General features: G+C 39.2%; 1 protein-coding gene across 1 annotated transcript; it reads left to right on the forward strand.

The window, feature by feature from the left end:
• Window positions 1-985: 985 nt before the first annotated feature.
• On the forward strand, window positions 986-2,640 carry LOC137963270 (uncharacterized). The gene is made up of 2 exons (XM_068810422.1): window positions 986-2,242; window positions 2,572-2,640. The coding sequence occupies exons 1-2, from the start codon at window positions 986-988 to the stop codon at window positions 2,638-2,640; spliced, it is 1,326 nt and encodes a 441-aa protein (XP_068666523.1).
• The last annotated feature ends 7,312 nt before the right edge of the window (window positions 2,641-9,952 follow it).

A 9,952-nucleotide genomic window follows, 5' to 3' on the forward strand; every position in this document is an offset into this window, starting at 1 on the left:
CTTAAGTCTCACTTATAGTTCCATATGATTTCTGTAGTATAAGCAATTGCAAGCAATTAATTTCGTCACTACTTTGCCATACCCTTGGACTTGTCAAAAATCACAATACGAAGCCAAATTCCCTTATCAAGCACTTGGTGGAGGTTGACTGTAAAGTTAAAGCTAGTCAATCAGGGAAGGTTTTAATTCATCTATTAGAATGTTCAAAGCTTTAATCAAGTTCGTGCATGGAGATCGAATCGGTAAAACAACTTCGGAGATAGGACCTTATACATATGAAATTTTGTACTTTTCTTTAAGTTGTTGTACATACTATCACATAGTTTTGTGGGCCAAATCCCTTTATATGTCAGTAATAAAATATAATGATAATAAAGAAATACAATACTATTTAAAACTTAAGTATTTTATAATTTATTAGAATTAGATATTTAATCTGAACTAACTTAAATTTAATCTTAATTTGTACTTTTAATTAATTTTTAATCATAGTAGATGTCACATCTTTAATGATCTTAGGATAATATCAGCTTAAAATCACCTAATATTCATAGATTGGATCCGATTACTAGACCCCGCTTACCTTTAATATTTCAAGTGAAACTTTCGACGCCCAAATCTCAAATTTTTGGTAGAATCTCAAAGAATTTTCTGAGTATGATGTAGATCATGAGTCATCTTCTTAGGTCTACAAAACAAACATGATTTTAAAGTATCAATTGGGAGCGACAAAGAAAAGAAACAACTCACTCAAGGATCCTTGACCTGATCTGACTTTCGATAGCTCATTCTCCTCCTACGAGCAACCGACATCAATGGGACAAGAGGTGAACCAATAGGAGGCCCGAACCAAAAGGCAAAGTGACAGTCCCAAAAAGGTGTCAGCTCTTGTCCTCAACGGAATTCTCGTGAAAGAAGATCATCATCATTGCTTACAGTCGCAGAAATTCCCCGAACGAGCTTGCAATTTCTCGGTTCTCGTCCCATGGATTCCCCTCCAGCCGCTCTTAACCTACGCACAACAAGGCAGGTTATACGGCTATCCTCCCTCTCATTCCTTTCAAACCTACACATCTTCCTCTTTCTTTCTTTCCTCCTTTTCTCTTTCCGTAACGCCGTCGATGGCGGAACCCTTTTCCTCACTTCCTTTATCTCGAGAGATCCCTCTGTGCAAGCCCTTATATCTCGTCTCTCCGCCGATCCCACTCGTCAGCTTCTCGCCACGAAGGTATCCAACTTGCCAGAATCCGTCAGATCCACCGCTGCGTGGAACCATGACCGCCACCATCGGAGACGGAGACCCTTTCTTCATTTTAGCCGTGTTGGAACATTGGACGATGATTTCTTTTCCGATGACATCGATGACGACCGAAGCCTATTTGCTTTCTCCAATCAAGGCAGGTCCAGGTCCAACGGCAGTTTCATTAGGTTCGCCCCTTTCATGCCACCGGGAAAGGAAGACGGATTTAGGGTTTTGAAAATCGGCGGGCCTGTTTTTGTATTCTTTGCCGACGATGATGTTGGTGAAAGCAACAATCCAGGCGATGAAGATCGGCGCTTAGACTTGCGGTTATTTGGCCGTGGCTTCAACCTTGATCGACACGAAGCTACCACGCTTCTCTATTTAGTGTGTCTCTTGTCCGCCGCTTACGGCGGGATAATTCTAGGGTTTTTCTTCACCTACTGCTTTGTCTACGGGACTGTGTTCTTGACAGTAGTAAATTCCATCCTGCAAAGGTATCCTTCAGCATGGCATACCATTCGTGACGGTTGCGGTCTTGGTCTTCGTAGGCTTTTGGGTTTCGCTCTACTGCGGTGGGCTGTACGTGACGCCTTGACTCAGTTTCTTGGCATTTGGTTCTTCTCCGATGTCCATGACCAGCAGTCGTTATTCAAAATATTCGTTCGATTAAAATTGATGCCTTTCTCTGTAGCATCTTCTTCCCCTTGGATTGGTCCTTCGGGTTTTAACACGGATATCTCTGGGTTCCTATTAACATGGGTTATATCAGATATGTTTATCTCTTTGGTCTTTACGGTTAATTGTTGGGTTGCGGTTATGGATATACGGAGGGGCGGGCAGGAGATTCTAAGGGAAGGGTGTTACTTGATCTCAATAATGGTCAAGCTTGCCATCCGAATTAAATGGTTAGAATCAGTCTTTTGCGGGTCTTTGGTGAGGATGGCCATCTCTCAGATTGGTGGAAATTTCTTTGCCATGTTTTTCCAGTCTGTGGCTGAAGTATACTTTATGGTCCTTTGGTTAGTTTTCTACTTCTCTGCAAGGACAAAAGAGGCAGAGTCAGATGGAAGGAGGTTTGGAAGGAGAGAGTTGGAGGATAGTATTGGTAGCATCAGATGAAAGAAATCGATAACTGCTGTAGTTCAGCTGTACAATATCACTATGTTTTTTAAACAAATCCTACTTTTTCATATTTGTTAGAATTGACCTGAATTGGCAGTTTTGTCCTGTGACGTTTTGTAAGTAGTTCCTATGAGAAAAAAACGAAAAACAGAACCAACTTCATGTATAGTTTTTCTCATGATCTGTACTCTTTAATTGTTTTGCAGATGAATGCACAATCAGACTTAAGTGTGATCGTCGTTTCTGGTTCTAGTGCACGTGGTTATATTGCATAAATGAAAGAGTCTCTGACCCTTTTCAGTCATCGAAAGTCTAAAATCTGTTTTTAGATTTGCTAGAAATCCTGTTTAATGAAAAAAGTTGGGAAAATATGAGTCAGAATTGCATAACATGCCACTTATCGTCTTTTACATGTGAATTGAACATATTAAAGCAATCTCTGTGGGCATTTTTCTCATCTGTTCAACATCATTTGAATATCTTGAAATAAACTGGCTTCTGATAAGTCCTGCTTTTCTTTTCTGTCTTTATCATCTGTACATGAAATCCTGGTTTTCTGTTCTCTTTATGCCCCCTTTCTCTTGAGGTATGCAGCCCATGTCCATTTCATATAGAAGTTTCTCTTGTCTGCAATGCTTGTGGTGATGGGAGTGCCTGGATCAATATTCTTCACCTCTCTGCTAATTCCTGTTTATTATGCTCTCTTCATCTTCTTGTTAACATGTCCATTTGTCATAATTTTTGAGAGCTTGGGGAATTTTGTGTATGGAAAGTGTATCAGTGCTGTGCCAAGTGTATGTTTGGCTTTTGAGGGATCACAAGGGTTAGCTTGATAGGCCAGGTTCCATCCAATCTGCTAGAATGTTTTGCTTCTACTTTTTTGAGTGCATTGAAAAATGTTTTTTACTGGTAATTGTCCTGTCATGGTTGTTTTGGGGTTTATTCTTGACTCTAGGTTGCTTTTCCTATGTGATGATTGAGCTTTTGTGGTCAAGAACCAAAGGTAGCAATTTCATCTCAAGAAAAGCAACCATGTGGCTTGGTGCTTCCAGTGGTTGACACAGTTGTTTAATCTTATGCATCTAGAGTTGACTTGTCAGGTTTAGCGTGCTTATTTTCTAACCAGAGTAGCTTGACTTGTTCAAATTTGGGCCAAGGTCAGGAAAGGAGCGATGGTTTTTTGGAAGAGTTGTCAACATTGGAAAAGATTGATAATTGGAAATACTTAATAAGCCAGTCTAGGATTTTGGCAAAGTGATCCTTTGCTAACCATGCTAATCTAACAGAGTTATTTTCTCATGTGATGGGAGTGATCTTTCTTCATTGTTACTGAAGATATGAAGTGGATTGATTTTTCTTTGGGGCAGAGTTACATCGGAATCGAACAATGGTGGTGATTGCAGGAAGAATATCTAACTCTGGAAATCCTGGTAGTTGCTCATTTTACTGATGAAGTGATGTTTACCTTGATATTGTAGGACTAGAGGACTACTACAAGCAGATTTGTCATTATGTACAGTGCTCCTGCAAGAAATTCCAGTGATACTATCAGAGTGTGATTCAGCTTTATTGCACTGGTCTGATCCTACAAAATACTCGTTTTTCTCATGTGTAGAAGATCGTGGGTAAACAGGTCAGCCATACAATAGTAGTATGGAGGACCATTGTTGTATCGTAATACTTTAGCAGGTAGCTATGGTTGTCCCGTTGCCAAGCTCGGATGAAGATCAGGAAAGATATGTCATATATGATTCTTCTTTTAGTGGCTAATTAACTCTAGTTTACCTACTGGAAACCACAAACGTCTGTTTGGAACCCCATGGAAAAAAAAAAAAAAAGAATTTGACCATCATAATAAGACTAGTTATTGCACTAATATATCCTTTTTTTTATTTTTTACTCAAATAAATCGTATTTAGGCAAAGAAGCCATGAAGTTTATGTATAGGTTTCATTGAATCCACTTTAGCAGTTGCCATCTCCTGTGAAATTAAAATTTCTAATATATTATTTATTTTTATTAAATTATATATATTCAGTAATAATAGCATCTTTGTTTGTGTTATACATTTTATTGGATCGATTAACAATGTATAAGTTGATTAATAGTGAACAGGATATTACAAATATATTGTTTGGCATAAAAAATGTTGAAGGATGAGTTGCACGTTTTAGTGTATGATGTTGTGCATAGTCATTGTTTCATTGTATAAAACAATCCCAATACAATGTGAGGGTCACTTATTCTTCATATGGATACTCTTTTGATAACTAAATGTAGAGCATATTGGTTATGTTAGAGAAGAAAAGCTACCAATTGAGAATGTGACCTTGAGCTTGGTATCTCCCGTTTGGAAAATAGAGATACAGCTAGATATATTGCAAACAAGAACAAAAAGAATTTGTAAAAGTACTCAAATCTTCTTATTGAAATAAACAAAGTTACAACATTTTAGTAATAGTCATAGCTATAATTGTTGTTAGTCTGATTTTAACTGCTTTTATAGTTTTTTTTTTCCATCTCTACCATCCATCAGTCCTGGACTGGTGTGAAACTGCCCCTCATGGCAGCCCCCCATTGGCAAAGTTGCACTACCCACACTTATCAACCCCTTCATTGTCAAAAACAGCAATTGCAACGGTATTGTAGCCAGGTAGTGGCAGAAGCAATCTAGCACCCTTACTGACCATGTAAGAGGTCAATGAGACCAATAAAGGAGTACAACCGAGACTGAAGGCCCTTGCATATTCATTTATGTCCTATTGCAATATATCTCCCATCTCATTAACAGGACTAAGCAGGGAACTCACCTTTGTCGTTTCAAATCCAGACCATGAGCAGAAAAAAGTCACTATGCCAATCACAAATTGATCAAGTTCAGCACTTGCGAATGTAAGAGTTCTTGCAAGTGGTTCAAGTGCCACCCCCGAAGCATAAGCACTAGAATCAGCACCACTGGAATCATACTTCCCTTTTCCAGCATTCCGGGTTAGTGCCTTGATTGTATGCAAATAGCCATCTGCATCCTCAAGAAGCACCTCGGCTGTGCAGGCTAGCAGTAGTGTATCCTGGATTGCCACGTCAGCCTTGTTTGCTTGGCTAGCTGGCAGCAGTGTATGCTGGACTGTCACAGAAGCCTTGTTTGCTTGGCTGGCTGGCAGCAGTGTATGCTGGACTGCCACAACAGCCTTGTTTGCTTGGCTGGCTGGCAACAATGTATGTTGGACTGCCACAACACTCAACTGGGTTAAGAGAGCCTTTTCTGGATTTAAAGAACTCAATGGAGTGGACCTTCCTCTCTGCCCATAAACACTGCCATATGGCTGGCCTAAATATGGACCTATCAGGTATCTTGTTTCCAACTTGTGTGCACAGAGTTGGACAACAGTAATCACAGTAGCATGTCCCTGATTCTCATCAGCTATAGATGCACCCTATAATCCATTTCCATTTTCTTCTACATATTCCATGTGTTGCTCATCTGCATCACTGCTAACCGGTTTTATTTTTTTCCATTGAACCCATTGTTGCATTTCCACCACAGCAACAAATTGAAAAATTGGAAGTGGCTCTCCTGCCCACCCCAAGAATGCAACAACAGCAGATATTTGAAACTGTTGAACCCATTGCTGCATTGCCACCACAACAGCAATTTGAAAAATTGGAAGTCGCTATCCTATCCACCCCAAGAATGCAACATCAGCAGAAATTTGAAATTGAGTCAGGTTCTGCAACCCAATCACAAAAAAATCATTCCTCCACAAGACCATTCCTAGCACACCCAAAAAAAATTTATCTCCATATTTTTCTACGTTGGTTCCCTTCTCATAGTCAGAACTCCCACCAACTTGAAAATTTTCCAACTCCTCTACCAAGCCTTGAAGAGTCTTATCAATCCCTTTCTTTATAGAAACAGGATTAGCACAAAGATCTTCAAATTGTTCACGAGAGATCAAGCCCCTGATTATGTGCCCAACAACCATGAATGGAAGTCCGGTTACAGCACGATATCCTTCCAATGAAGAGGAGAAATTGGACCAGAACCTTCCAATGCTGCATCCATTTACCCAAGCTTCCCCCTTACCCATGGTTTGGAGATTCACCCCGACTAGTTCCAATCCAAGAGGAGCTTTGAAGTTTGTTCTGTACCAAATCATAATTTTGTTGATGGGCAGATTCTCAGATTGCCATTTGTGTTCGGACACGTCAGAGTGAAGTTGCTGCTCTTCTTCATCCACCCCAACCTTGTATGTCCACTTGCTCTTTGACATAACTTGGACAACTTTGCCACCAGAGACCAACTGGACTGGACCACCAACAATGCCAGTCAAAAACATATCAAAAGCAGCATTGTAATTGGCCAAGCCAACAGTGGCACTGAGCAGAGTCAAGTGGTTTGTTTCAGGTGTAATGTGAATAGGAGCCTCCAAAATAAATTTGATTTTTCCATACGCAGGCACATACTGCTGTTTTGCCATCTCCTTATAGACACCCAGTGCTTCCCCGGAGTTCTTGTTGTGGCAGAATCCAACTATCATGGCATGCCAAACATCCACATTTCGACCGGGCATTTCAGCAAATGTGGAAGGCACTAGGATTATCCCCGAACTTGGAATCCATATGAATCAAAGAAGGCCCCCGAAGACGTAAATTTCGAAATCCAACTTGAAAACCGAGTAGTGGACTCTTGGGACATCTCGCAACATCTCACCAGATATCAAGACCACTGGTCTTGACAAACAGAAACTGTAAGTTACCTTTGAGAAAACATTCGATATGAAGAGATCCTGGGATTCATCCCGCAATCCAGGGTCACCAGCGAAATCACCATTGGAAGCACAAAATTTTTTCAAGTCGGTGTCAACAATTCCGACACCATACTTCTTTCGCGGATTATTGTGGAAACCAGAATCGAAGGGCCAAGAGATTTCATCTTCCGCAACAATATCGTTATCAGTGGCCTGTTGAAGCAGTTGCAATTCAAAATCCTCTGGACGAGACCTCTCTTCTTCTACCAGGGCCACGATTTCTACTTCGAAATCGAAATCGATGGATTTTTGTGCTTGTCGGTTCGTATAAGCCATCAATGGTGCTTGTCTGGATTTTTTATGCCCCTTGCTATTGTCGAGCCTGACTTGTTGCCGACGACGAACAGTAGGAAGGTGTGGCCAAAATTTAGAACTTTTCTGTTTAACGATGAACAGGTCTTTTGGTTCTGCTACATCAGAGTAGGTCTTCGGATTTGAGGTCGCCCCGCCGTCTGATTTCGAAAGTTTGGGGAGCTTTTTCGAGACAACGAGCTCTCGGTCTTCATACATCTTCTGTTCGGGAAGACATATGGTGTCCTGTGAGAAAGGGTTTGATGCCACACCCCCTTCCGGATTTTTTGACAAAGCTTCCGATTTCGGAATTTCTGAGTCCCCAATTTCGTATGTCGCCGCCGCTGGAGAGACAGAGGGCTCTCTGATTTCTTGAGTCTCTTGCTCGTCCGAGACAACGGCAGCGAGTTTATCTATCGCAGCAACGAGTTGCAAATTCCCGTCCGAGAGATCGTCTGTTGCCTCTCGTTCTGTGAATTTTTCATGCTCGAAGAGTTTAGGTCGTATCATCTTCTGTTCCGCGGCAGCGAGTTTCTCCGTTGCAAAATGTTCAATGGAATATTTACGCCATCTTTCGTCAAATGCTCTATACTATGCATATAGGACTTCCAATTCTTCGTGCATGACAATATATAATTTTTGGAACGAAGAATCATTCATTGTGTTCTTTCCTATGACATCGAGTTTCTCCCTTGCTGCAACAAGTTTCTCCATTTCCTATGACATCGAGTTTCTCCACAACAAGTAGGGCTTCTAATTTGTTGTGTCATAATTCTTGGAACAAAGAATTATTTATTGTGTTCCCGCTTTGATACCAGTTATTATGGTCCAGGTGATCTCACACAGGGATTCGTAGAAAAGAATGACGAAGATCAAGCCAAAAAGAAGCTTGAAAACCCTAGAACTTGTCAAAGAGAGCTCCATGCCTGTTTAACCTAAAAATCAATGATTGCTTTTCTCATTACTCTTACCCTTAAATAGGGTTCACCCTTACAAGGTTTAAATAAAATATTACAAAATTACCCCTATAAATGTAATATTCCAAAAATACCCCTATGACCTAAAACTAAAATAAAATAAAGTAAATTAAATAAAAATAATTAAAATACTAATGTTATTGCATGCATAACAGTGGTCAACTACTAAATACATGGTTTCAAAACCCTTCAACAATGGTAAAGCCAAAACACAACAACTTTCAAAATTATTAAATTGGTTCTACCTTCTACCTGAATGGAAAAATATGATCTAGCCAAGGAAAGCCAAATATGTCTTAATCACGTTCCACAAACCACTAGATTACATTCCTATTTACAGAATATCAATAAAAGGACCATTGGATAATAACTTTATCATTCATGATCCCATGACAATAGTTCAGTGATGGAGTGATGCCTTTGTCCACACAAAACGGTATTCAACATTAAACAAAGAGTTTTAGGAAAACACATTGACATGGAGCAACGTAGTTGTCAACTCTATACCATAAGAAATTAGACTCAAGAAACCATATATGGAAAGACCCCCAAGTTCAAGAACACTATAATTTACAAATTGCAGATGATGGATGAAATTGGGCAAAGACAAAGCATAACATATGATACAATATATCTTCAAGATGAAAGAAGATTGTATTCTCTTACTAGAAACATAGGATCAAATTACTCTTCAGATCTAAAATGGTATCCCCATCTAAACTCCACTATTGGATATGATACAATCGAAAGTCAAGCACTATTCAAGTCCAAGTCCAACATTATTCAAGTCTAAGATCCAACATTATCCATACTCAAAGTCTTACGCATTGAAGTACTATTAATGTAGTATTATTAAAGCCCAAACTAGAAATATATATTTGAAAGTAAAATAATTCAGCACATGTGATTGTCCTTGGAGCACTAAACATACCGGCAACTGTTATTTGAAGGAGTACTTCAAGTATTTTTCATAAATTTGTGGGAAGTAAATTTTGTCTGGCTAGGCAATATGAACTTCCTGTATCTACTAGAGCATGTATGTGGAATTTGATATATCCGGGTAGCTTAAACATGACCGTAATATATGAATTTCCAGAAGCTACATGCTCTATATTTATGTGGATACTCATTCAGAGGATGTGCCTGAAGAGTCCGACATATTTTTTGAGTTTTTCGAGGTGGAAGTTTGTTTTGTGATCCTCTTTTATTTTATTTTTTGCTAAACAAATATTTGCCTACAGGGAGTTTGATTTCTACAGTAAGTGTTTCTTTATTTACAATCGTAATTGTAAGATTTATGATAATATTAGTAATAGCCATAGCTATAATTGTTGTTAGTATGATTTTAACTGCTTTTGGGACAAGTATTGGCTAAATGTTCTATTTGGCCACATATGTAACAACTTAATTTATTCTTATATGTCCATTTAGGATTGAACCTTCTTACATGTCTTTCTCTATTTAAATATATAGAAAGTAACATGAAATATAGAAATAAAGATGAAATATAG

This window comes from Aristolochia californica, unplaced genomic scaffold (genome assembly GCF_029961685.1).
Source record: "Aristolochia californica isolate CCGP_79_NKW_82.1479 unplaced genomic scaffold, dmAriCali1.0.hap1 SCAF_4, whole genome shotgun sequence".
In the NCBI taxonomy this organism is placed as follows: domain Eukaryota; kingdom Viridiplantae; phylum Streptophyta; class Magnoliopsida; order Piperales; family Aristolochiaceae; genus Aristolochia; species Aristolochia californica.

What these genes read in the sequence shown, in the direction of transcription:
- LOC137963270 (XM_068810422.1), top strand. Translation starts at nt 986, where the DNA reads ATGGATTCCCCTCCAGCCGCTCTTAACCTACGCACAACAAGGCAGGTT. An exon ending in TTTTCCAGTCTGTGGCTGAA is followed by an intron (nt 2,243 to 2,571) that starts GTATACTTTATG and finishes ATTGTTTTGCAG; the next exon opens with ATGAATGCACAATCAGACTT.